Consider the following 20,188-nt stretch of genomic DNA (forward strand, 5'->3'; position numbering starts at 1 on the left):
CGAGACTGGGCTCTGCTCCAGTCACTCAGAGTGACCCATTGAAATGACCCGGTCCCTGTAGAGCTCGGGCGCCCAGCCCCGCGCGGCGCGGCGGCGGGAGAGGACCTGGCCAGCCTCCCGGCTGCCTGGACGCGGCGCGGTGTTCGCCCCGAAAGCGAAAGAAGAACTCGGAAGTGACGTCGCGGTCAAAACAAGCCGGGGCTCGAGGGCCTGTAGTGAACCTGTGGCCGCAGATGGGAAGGCCCCCCTCGCGGTTGGCTGTCGAAGGTGGCCGCGAGGCCCTGCGCTCCCCCGCGGCCGGCCTCGGGCCCCCGTCCCCCGGACCCGCCCGCCGCGGGTGAGCCAGAGTGTCCGCCTGCCGCCGGAGCCCGCGCCGGGACCTCCCGGGCGGAGCTGGCGGCGGAGCGGGCGTCCCTCCCCGGCACGGGCTCCCTGTGGCGGGCTCCAGTCCTGGGACGCCGGGGACCTGTCGCCCGTGAGGAATCGTTCATTTTCCTGGCGCTCGCCTTTCCTTGGGGGACAGCTCGGGGCTGGGGAGAGCGGGCGCCCGTGGTCGGCGTCCCGGGGACTAGCGCGGTGCCCACTTGCTCTCGGGGCCCCTCTCTCCCTTCCTCGCTGCGCGCTGGTAGATGGAGGGGTCTCGGCTCTCCCTGGCCTTACCTGTTTTTCTCGCCGCCTTCTCTTACCGATCACCTTCCCCACCCCCCCACCCCCTACAATTCCAATTTTTGGCGTAACCAGCCAACTTCGCTGCTCCTCTCCAGAGCAGGGCCAGAATAGCGTCCTGTGTATTTCTGCCCCTTCCTCCCCCAAGGACGTTTGCACTCCTCCCTTCAAAGGCCCGGAGTTGCTCCTGTAAACCCTGATTTATTACATGGAAGGCGTTTCGAGCTGGAAAGACTATTAGACATGTTTGTTTCAACCATTTTTGTTTTCTAGGTGAATAAAATGAGTCTCAGAAGACTTTACATGCGTTGTCTGCCCAGGGTTGTACGGCTAGCTAGTCGTGATGGTGGGAATGGAACACCAGATGTAATCAGCAGATGTTTGTTGAGCATAATGCAGGGTCGTTTCAGGATAGAAAAGAATATGAAGATGTTAAAGTTTAGGTCAGAAAACATTTGTGGAGTACCTGATAGGGCCAAGCACTGTTTTGTGTTGCAAAGTCTCGTAAGAGTAGTCCCCATCCTAAAGGAGTTTTCCATCTGGGGGAGTTGAAATGGGAATTTTCAAGAGAATGATAAATGCTGGACTAGAAATATATGCAGGGTGCAGAGAGAGCTCGGGGGAGTTGCACTTAGGCCCCCGCAGGGTAAGAGCCTGTAGGGCTGGCTCTCACCGGAAGAAACACCATTCTTATGTTCTGATCTGGTTTCCTTCTGTCCTTCTGCTGAAGGGTACTGACTTCGTTATGTTACTTTCTTTTTTGTAATTACTATTACAGTGTGTTATTTCTTCAACTCCTTCTGTCTTAGAAGTTTGGGATTAATTTAGTGCTGCTTTATTTTTTTTTAATATATTTTTATTGATGTCAGAGAGGAAGGAAGAGGAAGAGAGAGAGAGAAACATCCATGGTGAGTGAGAATCATGGATCAGCTGCCTCCTGCAAGTCCCCCACTGGGGCTGGAGCCCAAAACCCGGGCATGTGCCCTTGACTGGAATCGAACCTGGGACCTTTCAGTTCGCAGGCCGAGGCTCTATCCACTGAGCCAAACCGGCTAGGGCAGTGCTGCTTTATTTTAGTGGACAGTGTGATGGAGTCAGGAGAGCAGGGTGGGTCCCTCATACTCATGAGCTCCCATTTCCTCCTCTCTATGGTGGACATAATGACTGCCTGCCCTGACTACTCAATGGGTTGCTATAAGGATCAATCTTGGAGAACGTTTATCAGTAAATGTATGGTTTACCAACCTCTGCTTCACTGTGATCCTAAGACATTCTTCCATTTTTAAACACCCTGCACCCTCTCAAAATTCTAAGAGGCAGGAAACTCTAACATGAAACAATTAATTGGATGTTGTTTTCATGTCTCAGTGATTATAATCTGCGACAATTATATGTCTTGGAGTTCTTTTTTTTAGAACCAATTTTAGGTAAAATAGTGAAATTTCTCTTAAAATTATATTAAGGTCCATAGGGAAGTGTCAATGATTACTGAAAACTAATTTTAAAATAATAGTAAATGGTGTGCTTATAATCTATGCATTGAGAGTCAGCATTTTTTTAGTTCATGTCTTGATGACCTATATTTGAAAAAAAAGTATTCTTAATACTTATTGCAAAGATTGAGATCCAAAAATTCTACTTTGATCCTAATGTCCTAGAGACGATAAAGCAAAGGAAGCCAATCTATAATCTCCACACTTTATTTTTATAAAAATCTATATTAATTTGGTAACATGTGATTTGAACAAAAACTGATAAAGAAATATATCTCCAGTTCATCATAACCAAAGCTTTGTACAGTCTCTCACTATCTAGGAATCACGGGTATTGTAGATGCCAGTAGACTTGAGTACAAGCATGAATGCTATCTTAAATTCAAACTGAGAGCCACTTAAAAACATAGCATGCTAAAAAATGAACCTAAGATGAGAGGTTAAAGTTTTCACATGAAAGTTTATTTTTTTCTTGTTAGCCTGATCTTTCATCCATTTGCCAATATTCAGGAATAGGAAAGGGGAGAAAAGAGTAATTAAAATTTGTTGGAACTTAGTGATGAAGGTGAAAATGTTACTGTATTTCTTTTGGTCTACCAGGATCCTGTGAGGTTAGTGGTGGTATCTCCATTTTACAAGTGAGGCTGAGACTTAGAGAGGCTGAGTAACTTGTAAGGTTCACTCAGCTAATAAATGACAGAGCTTGGATTTATATCCAGGGTTCTCTACCTATGAACATTGTATGCTTTCTCTTATTAATAGGTGTTTATAAGAATATTCTTTGCATACTTGATTGAAAATGATTATTTTATGCACTTTTACCTAAGTTGATATAATACTTTTAATTTCTTTCCGATTTTTTTTATACCCAGATTTCAAGAATACACTGGATGCCACTCTTAAAAAACCAAGAGAAATTATGAAGAAATGTTTTAATTATTGAAACTACAGTTGAAATCATGGCCACATCAGCAAATCTGGATCTTGGAGCCCAGCTGATAGTGGAAGAGTGTCCCAGCAGTTATAGTCTAACTGGCATGCCAGACATTAAAATAGAACATCAGTTGGACTCAAATGCACAAGAAGGATCGGCGCAGGGTGTTGCCATGGGGATGAAATTCATATTGCCTAACCGATTTGATATGAACGTGTGTTCTCGATTTGTGAAGTCCTTAAATGAAGAGGATAGTAAAAATATTCAAGATCAGGTTAACTCGGACCTGGAGGTGGCATCTGTCCTATTTAAAGGTTGAAAGTTATGGTATAAATATCTGCATTTGTTTTGTTTTTGTTTATTTAGAGTGTGTGTGTTTTTTTCATTCCTTTCTGATCATGAGATTTTGAATTTAGGAAGAAAATTTGGAAGTCATCTTTTAATATGATTTTCTAGAATCTCACAGAAACCAAAATTAAATGACTTCATGTTACATAATGTCCATAAGTACATGTTGAGTTTTTTAAATTTCTTGCTTAACCTTTGTTTATTTAGAAATTGTCTAATAAAGTTTCTATTATTCCTTTCTAAACCATAGGAGAAAAATATTATTGTTGTCTTTTACAAGTGAATTACCTTAATATTCCTTATTCCATGAATATTTGATTAGCATTAGCTTCCTGTGCTTTAACTCAGTGAAATCTGTCATCATATTGTAGATTTACTTTACAACACTCTATTGAATAAAAATACTATTCCAAAAATAAATTGCTCAACATTAATACAAATTTTTTTCTGGAACATTCACTCTCATAGTCCAGACTTTATGGCAAAAATAATTTAATATCACTTGAGAAACAGTTGAAGATTTACCTCATGTATTTCCTTTTTAATGTAAGCATTGACATAGAACTTTGAAATGCTTTGTCATTACCATATTGTTTTAATGTGTTTAAATTTATTTTACTTAGCTGAATGCAATATCCATACATCTCCTTCCCCGGGAATCCAAGTAAGGCATGTCTACACTCCCTCTACAACAAAGCACTTCTCACCCATAAAACAGTCAACTACCTTAACCAACAAGCACAGAGGAAATGAGGTCTCAACCACACCTCTGTTAGCAAATTGTAAGTAGTTCCCACTGATGTATTCAACTCTTCTTGTTACTAATATAATGGTTTCAACAGTTTGGCTTTGAAACATATTTTCATTAAATGCATATTTCATTTTAGAAAGCTGAAGTGATGTGTTCATAGTTTTAGTAATTTAAAACTTTTTTACATATTACTGCATAATCAAAAAATAGTTCATAATTTATGTTTCTATGTTTAAAACAAATACAGATTGAAATATTAATTCTTAAAACCTTTATAATCTACTATAAAAACGAGTTAGTCTAAACTTTGTGCGAAGTAAGACATTGTGAGTGTTTTTGTGTTCTTGGAGTGCCAGGCTTCACACTGTGCTTGTAAACTAGATCAACTGAACCACGAGTTATTTGTAGTAAAAGCTGACTGATTGCTACTGTAATTTTTCATTTGAATATAATAATGTAAATATGAAACTACCTTTTAAAAAATACTTTGAGTCCACATTTTTTTTTAAAAACTGTGTATTCATTCTAGAAGAAATAAAATGAAGCTTTTCTATATAAACTGTATTCTGTATAGTATGGGTAAGTTAATGAGAGCCAACCAGTTAGCAATTTGATGTTAGGAACTATATGTGAGAATATAATGTAAATGCATCTATATCCTAATGTATGGTGAAATATATATATCTTTACGTTGGAGATATTCTATTCCTCCTGATTTTGAATCGCATGCTGTAGCATGTGACTTACTCCACCTATTGGCCATTTCTGTTTTACTTGCATGTGCCTCCCAATTGCTTTCTTTTCTGTATTAAGGCCACCCAATCATACCACTGCAGTGATACTAATTTTTAATGTGAACTCTCATAGAACAGTGCCTATTTGGTTTTGTTTAAAATAAAGAGATTGTCTTAAAATATTCCAACCATAGAATTATTGATCTCAAAATATCTAGAGATCATGTGATTCATGTGCCTCATGTTACAGACAAAACTGTTTAATTAGTTATCTAAGGACACATACCAAATTCGCCACAACTAGGTCTGCATTCAAGAATTTTCTCTCAAGCTCAGCTGTCACTTACCACCTCACTCCTCCTAAAGTTAAAAACCCATGGAATCTTGAAATAATGATATTTTGGACTTCAGTGGATTGAATCAATGAAAAGACAAAAGGTGTATCTTTGTCTGTTAGATCCAACTTTCTTACAAGTTTGGAAAAGAGATGCTATTTTAAAAATTAAGAGCCTTAGCCATTTCTTTGATTGATAAAGTCAGTAACAATCTGTACTGTTAGTAATTAATGATAACAATATGCATATTCATTGATAATTAATAACACTTTGCAGGTGTCAGAATTACCTTAAAAGAGTCAATTCTCAGATACAGAATGACTACTTGCAGTGTTAAGGTATATTTTATTAATCCTTACCTGAGGATATTTTTCCATTGATTTTTAGGGAAGGTGGAAGAGAAAGGGAAAGACAGAGAGAAACATCGATATGAGAGAAACATATCGATTGGTTGCCTCCTGCACAAGCCCTGACCAGGGTCTGTGTGGGGGAGGAGCCTGCAACCAAGGTACATGCCCTTGACTGGAATCGAACCTGGGACCCTATGGTCTGCAGGTGGACTCTCTATCCACTGAGCCAAACCAGCTAGGTTAGGGTATATTTTAGGTAGACTTTTTAAATCAATAAAATGATAGATTTTGTTGTGGAAAAGAAAATTTCTGCACAAACATGAGCAATGAGATTATGAAAGTGTACCCTACATATATACATGAAGCTTTCTATGGTATTGTTTCAGCTTTATCTGTTCATCAGTTAGCTGCTCAGGGAGAGATGCTCTACCTGGCTACTCGTATTGAACAAGGTAATAGCCTATTTGTTAAAATATATTAAAAACAAATTTAATAGGATTTATTAGAGTTGTTATTTTTTTTCTTTTAAGACAGGAAAGTATAAAGATTTAAAAAATGGTGTGTAATCTTACCAGGCATATAAGATTTTTAAGTACTCTAATGTATAAAAGTTATAGCTTCTCTTACCAGCCTAGCCTTTTCCCCAAAAGCAAATATAATTTTCTTATATTTTCAGAAAACTCTTCCAGAAAACATTTCCATTTATATTTGGAGTTGTATGTGAGAATGTGTATGTGCTTTTTCTTATTTACACTAGAGGAAATATACTGCCCTTTATTTGTCACTTAAAATTTTGGAAATCTTTCCATATAAGTACATAAGATCTATTTTATTCTTTTTGTAGGTCCAGATTTTGCATTGTATTGCACATACATATACCTTGATTTTTATTTTTTGACTAGTCCCCCTGGTGGTGGTTGATTCTGTTTGTTGCTATTAAGTAACAATGTTGTTGGCATTCTTTTTAAGTATATCCACGGGCAAATTTCTTCAAGAATATTTGCTAGGTTAAAAGGTGTATGAATTTTTCTATTTATTGCCAGATGTTTGTCTTATCTTCACACCAGAGTTAGAATTTCTATTGCCCCATATCCTCACTGACACAAGATATTATCAGACTAATCTAAAAAATAGCATATTTGAATTTCCTTTTATGTTTATTTCTGTGAACCCTTATAAAAATTAAAGAAATTTGCTTTTTTGTTGTTTATGTTGCATATTTTTTCCAGTTTGTCATTTTTCCTTTGACTTTATGATATTTTTCAAACGCTTAACATTTTTAAGCAGTAAATTTACTTTTTTCCTTGTGACTTCTCAGTTTTCTGTCCTGCTTAGAAAGGATTTCGTACTCTAAAATTATAAATAAATTCATTTATGTCTTATCTAGAACTTCTGTGGTTTCCTCTTTACATATCAATTTTTGACACATATGAAATATGTTTAGGTGTAATGAGATAAAGATCAAGCTTTACATTTATTTTCATTTTCCAAGAAGTTAGACGGTGGTCCCAACTTTACTGATTGAACACAGTGTGCATGATAAAAGATGTTTATTTTTTAATCGTCAATCTTTTATAAGAAAGACTTACTTCATCATTATGTTTGTTTGTTTATAAATATTTGAAGGTTTCATCCTCAAGCTACTAAATAAATTTAGGGGGAAAACAGTGGCCTTTATAACTAGTAGACTGAATCTAGGGGGAAAAATGGGATTCGCGGCAGAATTACATGTACTGTCTTTCAAAGTATTCAGTCTTCACATTATATTATTTTAGCAAACCACCAAGAATGAATGAAATTCAGAGGCAGCAATGTTAGTTATAGACTAGACGATAGCTTTAATAAGATTTTGGAGTTTTTATAATAGTAAATACTTATGTAATGCTAAGGGCTATTATATAAGCTACACATGAGATAAGTAAGGTATTATTCTGTGTATTGGAGAAATTAAGTGACTTGCCCAGAATAACACTTTTAGAAAGTGACACAGGCAGGATTCAAACTGGTCTCCTAATTACCAGCCCAGTGTTCTGTGGATTACCTTGTACCTAACATTATATATGTCATGGCTGGTAATTTATACTTTAAATAACATGCTATTTGAACTTAGTTGTATACATGGAGGCACATTTTAATACAGTCAGTGCAAATTACAGCAACACATAACAGGACTTCAGTGAACAAAAATCAGCACAAAGTGATCCTCATTGAGTAACATAACCAACTTTTTAGAATGCCAGTATTTTCATAGTGATATTAATATGTGGTTGTTAAATTAGATCACAAAAATTGCTTTTCTTTTAAATAGAAAATGTTATCAATCACACGGATGAAGAAGGATTTACTCCTCTGATGTGGGCTGCAGCACACGGGCAAATAGCTGTGGTAGAGTTTCTACTTCAGAATGTAAGGAAAATGCCTCAGAAAATGTATATGTACAGTTACTTAAATTCAGTTAAGGCTTTAGTAAAGTTTTGGTATCTCCAGCCAACGATTTTTAAATGCTTATCACATTCTTGTGGAACTTGGATCTAGTTAGGCAGGCAAGACTAGTCATACATGAAACAGTGAAAGATCATTTAAAGCCCAGCCCCTCTAAGTGCAAGGGGAACTAAAGTACTGCCAGCCTGTAGGAGAAGCTTCATAGAGATGTGATTTGACTCCAGAGTGAAAGGATAGTTAGGGTTGAGATAGAAGCATCCAGACAACCTTGATAACAAGAGCATCCACAGATAGAAGTTTGCATTATTTCTTTATTAACCCCAGGACATTACCTGACCTAAGTGTTGAACTGTAATTATGATTGACAGAAACAACAGTATTCTTGTTTAAATGAATTGAAGAGTCTTGTATCTCCAGGGTGCTGATCCCCAGCTTTTAGGAAAAGGTCGCGAAAGTGCACTGTCTCTGGCGTGCAGTAAAGGCTACACAGATATTGTCAAAATGCTGCTTGATTGTGGAGTTGATGTAAATGAATACGATTGGGTGAGTCTGTGACACTGATTTTTAAATTAGTATAACAAACTCTAGGATTTATTTGGTTTGGGAAGACATAATAAAGTTTATTAAATACTTGGAAGAATAATTCACTAACTTAATTAAACACCTGGAAGAAAAAGTCAATAACATAAACTCTGTTACTAATTCTGATTTAAGTATTCTTCACAAAATATTAAAATTACCTTAAACTACATTTACATGCCCAATTCTTCGTAAAACTTCTCACAGCAGCATTAAATTCTTCAAATCTTGCTCACCTTAGAAAATGAAATCACCTTTTTCTTTTGTAGAATGGAGGCACACCTTTGCTTTATGCTGTACATGGAAATCATGTGAAATGTGTAAAAATGCTCTTAGGTAAGCAGATAAAAATGAAAATATTTAGAAACTGCCATGAGGACTTTACTTCTTTATTGATTTTTAGGGGGTGAGGGGAAAGGGAGAGAGACATTGATTTGTTGTTCCAGTTATTGAAGCATTCATTGATTGACTCTTGTATGTGTCCTGACTGAAGATTGAACCTGCAACCTAGGTGTAGTGCGACAATGCTCTAATCAACTGGGCTACTCAGCCAGGGCTGACTTGGCCTCCTGTGGTATTACTTAGCAGAATCATTAATTACTGTTAAATGCAGTAATCCTGCTGCTGTTCACTGTGCTGCACCTGCTACCAGAGCGTTGCCCGTGTGAGAGGCAGCTCCATCACACAGCAGGCCTGCAATCGGAGCGTCTGTCCTGGTTGCTTTCCTCTGGAATCACGTGTGCTTGTTTTCTCTGTTTGCAGAATCTTTGTGCATAAGTTCTGTCTCTGGTTGTTTATGAGTTTCAGCTGCTCTAGAGGATGCTGGTTGGTTTGAAGGGTCTTCCCTTCGGCTCACCAAAGTGAATCCTGTGCAGTCCATGTGCTCTGGTCTTTGTCAGGCCATCCTGAAGATGCTCTCTAAATTTGCTGAAAATCTGTCTTGCTATTTGCACATGAGTCAGTAATAGACAACCATATCCGCATTTTCATTTATTTAAGTAGATTTTTCTATTTTGGTGTAGAAAATGGAGCTGACCCAACAATAGAAACCGACTCTGGATATAATTCTATGGACTTGGCTGTAGCCCTGGGCTATAGAAGTGGTAAGTATTTTAGAATGCTCAGCTTTCATTTTAGTAAAGTTCTGTAAATACTACAAACCATTTTCATCGCTGTAGTCGTAGAACATTGCATGTTACAATAACTGCTGGCATGTACTTTTAACTGTGGGCGAAATAAAATTCCTACAGTCTAGAAATGAATTTGTTACTATTACTTTTTACCAACCCAAATAATTAGCTGCTGGAAGATAAGTACACACCTATTTACAAGATGTGTTTCACATTTTTATAACAAACTATACACTGCTCTTATAGTTGCCTTTTTCTGTTCCTTAGAACAACCTTGTATTCTGAATTCTCCTTCAGTTTCAAAATTTAACAACCAAGAACTGAAAATTCAGTGACTTGGGCAATTACTAAGTCAGTGAAACTAAATGTTAAGTGTATTTAAGTATCTACTTAGAAATAACTTTATTTTAGGAGAAAGTTGGGGATGTTAAGTTGAATTTGATAATTCTTTTAAAAAATTGGAAGAATAATTCACTAACTTAATTAAACACCTGGAAGAAAAAGTCAATAACATAAACTCTGTTACTAATTCTGATTTAAGTATTCTTCACAAAATATTAAAATTACCTTAAACTACATTTACATGCCCAATTCTTTGTAAAACTTCTCACAGCAGCATTAAATTCTTCAAATCTTGCTCACCTTAGAAAATGAAATCACCTTTTTCTTTTGTAGAAAAGAAATGCTGTGGTCTTGATCACCTATTTGTTCTAGTTCAACAGGTTATTGAGTCACATCTACTGAAGCTGCTTCAAAATATCAAGGAGTAGGCAGAGTCGTCAGAAAGTATTGTCTGCCCTTCCATTTACTTTTTGGCTCTTATAAATGATAGTTTTGTTTACTTATAAGTTTTTACCTCAGTTGCAATATTTACTGATTTCTACTAAGTTTTAATAAATATTCTTCTGAGTAATTCACTGGTTTATAATAAAATTAATGTTGATGCTCTTTTATAAATGTGTTTTATGGCATATTTAAAATTATAAATTAATGTTTTGTGGCATGTAAATTTTTATGGTACAGATAGTTATCTGTCTTTGTATCAAGTGCTGTAATTTAACATTTTCAGAAATTATTCTACCCTATTCATCTGTACTCTTGTATTAACTCATTGACTTTATATAGGGTTTGCTATAAATCCATGGGGGGAAAAATGTTATTATTGAATTAAAAGTGCACAGTGTGATTGTTTACAAGATGTTATAAGTAAATAAAGTACGTTTTCTGTTAGTTTGCATGCTAGTTTTTTTTTTATTACATAAGGTTATTAAGGGATTCCTTTAGGATTTTTAGTCTAACCCGTCTGTCCTTCCAGGGCACTCCATTAGGTCAAACAATATAATTAAAATAAATTGAGTATAAGTCAGTCAACAAAGATTTATTGATTGTCATTTCTAGAAGGATATTTAGAATATTTCCTCTTGATCACAAAAAGGCTGATCTTGTTAGGTTTGATTATTTACACACACACACAGCATTTTAATCATATAGGTAGGCCTCAAGTTTTCTCTGCAAAACTAGAGCCTTAGATTACTGAGAAATTAATTAGGCTAAATAATTCCCCTCTCTTCAGAAACTTTCATAAGGGGTCTCAGACTTTTAACAGCCTCCATTATTTGCTCCCCTATTCCAAGGCCAGGGGACTAAGCCCAAGAAATCTTTCCACCAGATTTCACCTACAGTATCACTGAATTGGGGTAAATTCCTCCCTTCCTGAGGTCTGCAAAATTTGCTAAAATCCTTGGCTTTCCAGGAAGTGACCTTCCTCACCACCAGTCAGATCAGGACCTAGAGGCTGGCACCAGGCCAGTCTTGGGGGGAGGGTTTTGTTGGCACTAACTTCACAGATAAAGTGAACCCTTTGTTCCTTAGTATGGACTTCTTATACCTGACTAAGAGCATTGTTCTCAAATATAGCCCTTTGAGTATGGCTTTCTGTGAACAATCTATTTGTCTAATTATATCTTGGTAAAAAGGACAGATTCTTATTGAATCTATGCTAATAAGTATTTTGTCATGAAAAGTGAGGAGAGTCACTGAATTCTGAGGCCATCAGAAAGAATCAGACACCATTTTTAAAAATTTCATTTTAGTTTACTGATGCATAGCCTATTAAATTGAAAGTTAGAGATAGCTTACCAAGAGAGAGAAAGGGGATCTGTATGACCATTATGACCAAACAACTGGAACTACAGGAATGACCAGTCAACCAGTCACTATGATGCACACTGACCACCGGGGGGCAGGTGCTCAACGCAGGAGCTGCCCCCTGGTGGTCAGTGCACTCCCACAGCCAACCTCCCCCGCCCCCTCCCCCCAGCCGGCCGCCCCCCTCCCCCACAACCATCCAGCCAACTCCCGGGGTCCCTTCCCCTGGCCGGCCAGCCCCCAATAGGCCTCGATCACCGACCAGGCCAACGGACCCCCACCGTGCACAAATTCGTGCACCAGGCCTCTAGTAGTATAATAAATACGTAAACCAGTAACATAGTTGTTTATTATTATCAAGTGGTACATAATTGTATAAACTATATTTTATATGACTGGCGGTGCGACAGGTTTATTTACACCAGCATGACCACAACAGGTGAGGAATGCTTTGCACTGCGATGTCCTGACATTACCACGGCTGTGCTGTGAGGTCACTGGGCAGTAGGAATTTTTCAGCTCCATTATAATCTTATAGGACCACCATTGTATATGTGGTCCCACGTTAACTGAAATGTTTTATCCCACATTCAAGGTAAAGACATATAAATATTATTTTTTAAAACCAAAATTATTACTCCAGAAAGAGATAAACTCACACAATGCAGAGAAGTTATTCTGGTGAGACCTGGAATTTCTACTATCTATGCAGATTATGCGAATGGTAAAGAATAACCTTTACTGCCACTAGTTAAATGCTCTAAGGCAGGGGTTCTCAACCTGTGGGTCAAGACCCCTTTGGAGGTCGAACGACCTTTTCACAGGGGTCGCCTAAGACTATCCTGCATATCAGATATTTACATTATGATTCATAACAGTAGCAACATTACAGTTATGAAGTAGCAATGAAAATAATTTTATGGTTGGGTCACAACATGAGGAATTGTATTTAAAGGGCCAGAAGGTTGAGAACCACTGCCTAAGGCCAATTTATCATTTAACAGCAAGAAAACAAAAATTGCAGCTTTGCATTATTGTAAAATTTGTTAGTAAAGATTTTGTGGTCTTTATTTTCCCTTAAATCATCTTGTATATAAAAATTGTATATAAAATATTTATATAGCTCTTTCAGACTGAGGTGTGATAAGCCAAGAGAAATAAAGTTCTCTTCCTTCATGTCCTCTTCAATTTGTTATCTACACCCAAGTTTTATCTTTCCTTTACTCTTTCATATTCTGGAACAAATTGGCACTAATTTAGGTAAAAACTATTGCCTTTTTTCTTGAAAAAGAACATCCACAGTTGCATTTCTCTGCCATTACTGATTCTAGTACAGTTTTAATCAGCTGTGTTAATTACAACTTTTAACCAAATTAGTAGATAATTGAGAATTATCTGTCATATACAAGCATTTTAGCAGGGTAGGAAAGTTCATGAATATACAACTTTCTACAGCTACATGCATGCCTTTTATACTTTCTTAAAGTGGTAAAAATGAACACATTTATTAATGTCCCAAAGATATAGCCAATCTGTAGCGAATAAAAATAAGAAGCAAAAGTATATAAACCTAAAAATGCTTAATAACCAATGTTTCAATATTCCATATTACTTGGAAATTACTTAAAGGTATCCAATAATTATACATTAATAACAATTTATTAATCCAAAATTTAAGTTGCTTAAGGATCTTGGAAATTATGTTTAAGCTAACACAATTACTGGTGATATAAGTTTGTCAAATTTATGACTCAATTTGGTCGGATACAAGTTTATACTTTTATAATCTTAAACATTAGTTAGTGGTATTTTATCTTATTTGATCAGTAAACTAATATAAAAAGGTTAGGAAATTCAGATTAACTAGTCTTTTCCTAAGATTCAAACCCAAACCTTATTTTTTAAAGTTAAATATATGCTTGTATCATACTCCATATTGATAAACTCAAGGTAAAGACATATAAATATTATTTCTTGAAATCAAAATTATTAAACCAAGATAATTTGTTCAAGGACTCACCTTCATTATGTAAACTTTGATTCTTAAAATGTTTCTGAGCTAACAAGTTCAATAAGAATAGTTTTTTTTCTTAAATGTCTAGCACACTCAAAATATTAGAGGTTCAGTTTCTTTATTTTCTGGGGTTTGTGGGAACATTTGAGTCATATAAACTATTGTTCTATAAGCCAATCAGAGCAATGCCAAAGAGGTTTCTTGTTATTCCTTTGCTCTAGGATTTCCTTTGGGGGCCAGGTGTTGACTGGGCAGAACTCATGCCAGCTCCCAGAGTTCACCCACAGAGCCAGGTAACCCACCCTCCTAATGCATGTCTGTTAGGGAAACTTCCCTCTCTCCTCTTACTTGGCTATCCTGGTGTTTGCCCTGCTACCAAGGACACTGTCAACCAGAACAAGGTCAATTGTTTGTGTCCCTGTCTCAGGTTCCTCAGCGCTTCAGGCTGTCCAATTTGAAGGAAGAGCCCACTCACCCAACTGCCAGGGTTCGCCCTCACTGCCTTTCCCAAGAGTAAACCAGTCTCTTAGACATTGCAGACTTTTCTTTAGAAGATGATGTTGCCTTGCCTATTTGATGAGACGTTAGAGGGCCCTCCCAAGAGAGCCTTGTGTACTTGGTCAGTTTGCACAGCCTCCTGCTTGGGAAGAAATTAAATGTATCAACCACTGTGGGCTTAGGAGGAAGCCTAGCGCAAATGTCAAGGTTTGTGCAAATGCTGGAGTCATGGCCACTGTGCCACATGGTCTTGTCAGGGAGAGAAGACAGTACAAGTTACGTAACCACAAGTAATATGAGGCAATAGATAACCAAGTGAATGTCAATGAATAGATAACAAAAGTAAATATCAAAGGAATGGATTTGAGGAAGAAAATTATTTTTGTGGCTTCAGGAAGCCAAGGTCAGAATCCCTAATAATTTGGCATTTAAAAAAATTATCACTTTTCTAAATATAAAAGTAATGTATACTCTTATGCCTGTTAGGGTGTTTTCAGCTATAAAATAAAATAAAATAAAATAAAATAAAATCTACTTATTAACAAGCAAGTTAATGTATTTGCCCATCAAAGAGGATATCCAAGTGCTTTATTTCCTAGCTTCACCTTTACCCAGCCCCCTTCCAGCCTCCTTTGCAATTAAAGTGCAAGTGTGTGATGGAGGTTTAACCGATCAGATGCTCCCAGCCCAGCTTTTTGAATTGGCAGCTACTGACCCACAGCAGTGAGAACGGTTGAGTCCACAGCAGTGACAGCGGCAACCACAGCAATATTCAGTTTCCGGGAGCAGTAGATGCTGTACCACATGTGATGGCCACATCTCACTGGCAAGATCGGGGCTGTGGCCCCGCAGCTGCCTGGCCTTCCTCGTTCCTGGCCTTCGTCCAGCCTGCTTCTCAAGGCTCCTGGTATTCCTGAACCACAGGCTGGCTTTTCAGTCCATTCCTTTTCTGTTTAGCAGAGTTGGTCTCTGAAGTTAAGAATTTTGGTAGTTACAAAGAAAGAAGGAGGACAGCCCTCTTCCAGACTCTGCCACTTTGCCACTTGAGCACAAGGAGTCCATGAAAACAGGTCCTGCTTCCCTTCTCCTTCCTCTCCTCCCCTCCCTTTATCGTTCTTCCCCTCCCTGCTCTCTCCAGGGCTCAGTATGATTCCAGAGGACCAGCCCGGCTGCCAGCATCAGAGACATTTACCACACACTCTCTCCACCCCTCACGGCCTCAACCTTCTCCACAAACCTTCCCTGCAAAGAGCCTTCAACCCACACAACTCAGCTCCTACAAATAGACGAGTCTTACTTGTCTGGCCAGCACACCACTTTGTGCCTACGTTAGAACCCCCTGCATAGTGACAAATTAGTTACTTGGAGAAATAAATTGTCCTCTTTCTAAAAAGATCCTTCTGGATTGTTTATAGCTGGACCAAATTACTCCTGTTGAGCCTGACACCTGCTTCCTAAAGGCCTGAACGCTGCCTCCTGCACATCTTCCACCGGGGATGTGCCCGCAACCAAGGCACACGCCTCTGACCAGGACCGAACCTGCGACCCTCCGTTAGAACCCCCTGCATAGTGACAAATTAGTTACTTGGAGAAATAAATTGTCCTCTTTCTAAAAAGATCCTTCTGGATTGTTTATAGCTGGACCAAATTACTCCTGTTGAGCCTGACACCTGCTTCCTAAAGGCCTGAACCTGCCAATCTCCTTGTCCCCTCCCTGACTCTCTCCCACCAGCATTCACTGAGCACTTCCTAAGGGTGAGACAACATGAGAGAGCTCAGCTCAGCCCTCCCTCAGAGAGGTCTCACTTCTGCCCGGATTCTCTGTAACTCACAGCAAGCCCGTGTAGTCAAGGCTGCTCCTTCTCTTGTAGGTGACCCAAGTCTCTCCTCTTTCTGGTGGGAAGAAAATGCCTTCAGGTCTGGATCATAAAAAGGTGACATTTCTACTTTTTTTGAAAAAGATAAAAATGAAAAAATTTGTAAATAAAAAGGAGCAGTCCTGTCCCAGGAGCCACCCAATAATACCTTCCCTGTGGTCAGCTGATGGCTTCAAGGCACCTAAAGTACCAAGAGGGTTTCCCAGACTCGGACTCCTGGGCAGCTTTAGGTGAGAGCAGGCGGAGGTAAATTCCAAGTGACCGAGCTGGTCGGGGTAAACATGGCTGCCTATGTCATCCTTAGACCTTCAAAGTTTCCAGAGACCAAAGACTGTACACAAGAATTGCCCTGTTACATTCACTGACAATCATTTTCAATAATCAACTTTTCATAAATGTCAATACACTTATATTGATATATACATATAACACACATATATACATATATATAAAATGGTTTCATTATAAAACATTTAAATAAAATTATTGATATACATAAAAATTGTCTCCAATTAAAGTAAATATATAGTTGAACTATTTTAAAATGTTGCCTTGTAAGTTATAAATAGACTAAACCACTCACATAGTAATAGGAGCCAGCAGTAATCTTCATTCCTGCTGAAGATGACTTTCCATGATGGTGACTTTCCCACAAGCCACAGGACCTCGAGGTCCAGGGTCACACAGACTTATCATCCCTGGCAGGGATTATTTCATATCATGTCCTTTGAGAGGACAAGGAGAGAGGGATTCCCAGGTGATCAACCCACAGAAGAGTTCAGGAAAGCCTCTGATTTCACTAGCTCTGGGGAGACGGGCCCACTCCCCAAGGAGTCCCCAACATATAGGCTGCCCCTCAATCTCAAGAAGCCCCCATTTGGAGACAATCTGGGTCCTAAGGGTTTGGCTGCAAAAGGTCTGAGAGGGGGTCATGCTCCAGCTCAGAAGGTCCCCACCCATTTGCCAAGTAAATGTGCTGCTTGGAGAAAGTTGAGGCTGCTATTGGGGTTGACTTCCCAGCAACCTGTGCACCAAACTTGTGTCTACTCACTGAACGGGACTTTAGCATCATCACCAGTGGCTTAATGGCAATCCCATATGATAGCAATTTTTCATCACTTTTGAACCCTAAAAATAGGCTATACTCTTTGTACTACACAGACTTAGATCCAATTATTTGATTTTGTTCCCAATTATTTTAAAATTTAAAAAAAAACTGAAAATATTTGTTTCCACTACTGTAGCACTTGTCAAAACACCCTCCAAGTATTTTTATCAGTGATTCTCATCAGACATTGGTATAAAGCTTTTAATAGGTACCCAAATAGTTACCTCCTTTGGTTCACCCAGGAGTCCCTTGGAGTTGACAACCAAGTCCCTTCCACTTGAGAACCAAGGAAACCAAGATCCAAGGAGGCATGAGACTTGTTCAGCCAGTAAACAGTGAAGGAGCCAGACCTCCCACGCTTGTGTTCTGAACATGCTTAAAACAGGACCAAACAGAGGACTAAACCTCGGCATTTTCCAGGCTGAAATACCGAGGAACACAAACCATTAAACCTATCTGATGAGGCCTGCTATTAATTTTTGTATTTAAAAGAGAAGATGCAGACTGTAAGTAATTTTCTGTTATCTACATTTTGCAAAAGGGAAGAGAAAGAGAAAAAGAAAGATTATGAGGGTGATGTACAGCATTAGAGCAATTTTCTCTCCGCAGGTGACAGGCAGGCACAAGCACAGCTTGCCTGCACAAATGCCACCCACTTTGTGGAGCAGCGATATTCCATCAACATGGTGTGTCAGCCAGGATTTAGCAAACCAGGTTATGTTTTAAAGAACCAGAGGCAGTAAGGGCCTACTATGGAAAATGTATGCAAAATGAAGGATTCGTCCTTAATTTTTCTTTTATGCAAAAGTACCCTGTTCCAACAATTCTAAAGTGCACTCTTTATTTACCCATCTTAACCTCTCTTAAATCAGCATGCATCTCTGTAAGCAAGCTGCTGCTGATATGCCATACTATAACTGCCCACCAGGGGACAGTCATGATGAAGTAATGTGAAATCTCCCAGTGACACCTAGGGTTAGAATAAAAAATCCTCAACCTCAAAAGCACTTGAGATTTAATGAAATACATAATGGCTTGCTGGAAGCAAGATACAATACAAGAGTTTATTTTAAATGGGGATCAGATAATAATATTAGAACCTAGGTTATATTTTAATCTTAGATTTAGAATTTGCCGGTAGTGAACCCATAAAACCCTAGACACCCCAACCTCAACCTCAATAAAGACAGAGCCCTAGGTCCCCAGAGACTCCCAGGGCTCACTCGCTCTCTCTCACTCTCTCTCTCTCTCTCCCTCACTCTCCTCATGGCCTGGATTTGTTTACTTGTGGGTAACAAACCTTGTTTTATCAAAGTTCCCTGGTGGTTATTGCAATCATAAGAACTGCAAGAGTAGATCCAGACAGCACGTTGATTGGGGAAATATCTGTGGGGGGCTCCACAAGCAGTACCACCCCACTTGGATGCTCCCCAGCATTCCTACCTGATAGCATCACTGTGCTAGGCTGAGAGCAGACACAAAACAACTGTGTTAACTGAAATGGCTCACACCATTATTTTGTGACCTTTTATAGTTTGCGGCATACATGGAATATTGCAAGTACACGCTTTGCACTAGGCAGATAATTATTTCCTTCTTCTCCACTCCAGCCTTCTGCCCATCTGTCCTCACTGCATATTTTATGAGCACATAAGTCAGTATGATAAAAATGTCCCTTAAAAGGCAGCCAATCTTCAAAGACGCTAATAATACTTGACCTATTTCATGAAAAGAAAAAAGAAGGTGGTTCAAAAGCAACTAAAATGTCAACCTGGTTTGAAAGAAGTCAATTAGCAACACAGATATAACATATAATGATGCTATGCTGGTGATAAGCTTGGTTAACAAAACAATGAGAAAAATTTTAATAAAGCATTCTGGTGTTGAAAGCTTATTTTTGATGAGCTGGAAAAGCAAAGAAAACTAATCCTGAATCATTTTCCAGTTCAGAATGATTTTGTTTATCCTTCTTTGCTAGAGTTGGAGCCAACAATTCTGAAGGTTTGGATTAGCTCTTAATTTTTCTAGCCCCTTGAGTATTCAAATCAATGGTGCATTTCTGGGAACAGCTCTCTCACCACAGGCAGCAGGCTGAGGAACGAAGCTTCCCCACATGAAAGCCAAGAGCCTTCTCTCCTTTCACCGCCTTGACCAGTGGCCTTTAGTCAGAAGCTGGCAAAGGGGAGTCAATGACCCCAAGGCATCAACACAGCAAGGCCACACATCTAGGCCCCAGTTTCTCCAAGTGTAAAAGAAGGCTATTGGACCAGATTAACATCTCAAAACTTGTCCCAAGGAGAGTCCGCTGAGGGGCACAGCAGCTCAGTGTGGAGTTATGGAAAGAGAAGTGTTGGGGCCTATGCTGAAGAAGGAGGAGGAGGAAAGGAATGTAGAACAGCTCTCAGAGGTGAGCTATCCTGGATCGGGAAGTGGATGCAGTGAGGTTGCCAGGAGGAGAGAGGACAGTGTCCTCTGGGGTAGGCTCCTCCAACCCAAATACTTCATGAACCCCTTCACATTCTCTGAAAATTGCTGTAGGCCTCATCACCATGTTACTATCACTTTAACTTTTATTATAACGTTATTTCAATTTGTAAAGCATAAAAACAATGGATAGACTGTACGTTTTAGATTACAGTATAAATGCAGAACAAAATTACAATCAAATACCATAAAGATAATAAAGTTCAAATTTATGATATTAATTTAACGTAGTGGATAAGTGGATGGTATTATCTTTCAGAAACTAAATGGCCAATTTGAGGTTAATGGTAGACAACG

The 20,188-nt window shown here is 38.8% G+C and overlaps 1 protein-coding gene and 1 long non-coding RNA gene across 5 annotated transcripts; one reads left to right on the plus strand and one right to left on the minus strand.

Annotated features, from left to right (window-relative positions):
• The first annotated feature begins 4 nt into the window (after positions 1-4).
• Positions 5-10,992, plus strand: ANKRA2 (ankyrin repeat family A member 2). Of its 4 annotated transcripts, none has more exons than XM_014451753.2 (9): positions 5-337; positions 3,032-3,407; positions 4,065-4,223; positions 5,998-6,063; positions 7,920-8,017; positions 8,471-8,596; positions 8,902-8,968; positions 9,655-9,735; positions 10,438-10,992. In XM_014451753.2, exons 2-9 carry the CDS (start codon positions 3,119-3,121, stop codon positions 10,530-10,532), a joined length of 981 nt encoding a protein of 326 aa, XP_014307239.1. In that variant the 5' UTR covers positions 5-337; positions 3,032-3,118; the 3' UTR covers positions 10,533-10,992. The 4 variants fall into 4 exon arrangements, with proteins under 4 accessions (XP_014307239.1, XP_006081397.1, XP_014307243.1 ...); XM_006081335.3 differs by having other exon boundaries at positions 6-337; positions 10,477-10,992; XM_014451757.2 differs by lacking the exon at positions 5-337 and adding an exon at positions 361-475.
• Positions 10,993-14,993: 4,001 nt separating this feature from the next.
• On the minus strand, positions 14,994-19,167 carry LOC106696847. Its single transcript, XR_001347822.2, has 2 exons — positions 16,883-19,167; positions 14,994-15,391 (listed from the first exon to the last, which is right to left on the minus strand). It is a non-coding gene; the product is annotated as an uncharacterized LOC106696847 (long non-coding RNA).
• Positions 19,168-20,188: the final 1,021 nt, after the last annotated feature.

This window comes from Myotis lucifugus, unplaced genomic scaffold (assembly GCF_000147115.1).
Source record: "Myotis lucifugus unplaced genomic scaffold, Myoluc2.0 scaffold_0, whole genome shotgun sequence".
In the NCBI taxonomy this organism is placed as follows: Eukaryota; Metazoa; Chordata; class Mammalia; order Chiroptera; family Vespertilionidae; genus Myotis; species Myotis lucifugus.

What these genes read in the sequence shown, in the direction of transcription:
- ANKRA2 (XM_014451753.2), top strand. Translation starts at nt 3,119, where the DNA reads ATGGCCACATCAGCAAATCTGGATCTTGGAGCCCAGCTGATAGTGGAA. An exon ending in GGCATCTGTCCTATTTAAAG is followed by an intron (nt 3,408 to 4,064) that starts GTTGAAAGTTAT and finishes TATTTTACTTAG; the next exon opens with CTGAATGCAATATCCATACA. An exon ending in CACACCTCTGTTAGCAAATT is followed by an intron (nt 4,224 to 5,997) that starts GTAAGTAGTTCC and finishes GTATTGTTTCAG; the next exon opens with CTTTATCTGTTCATCAGTTA.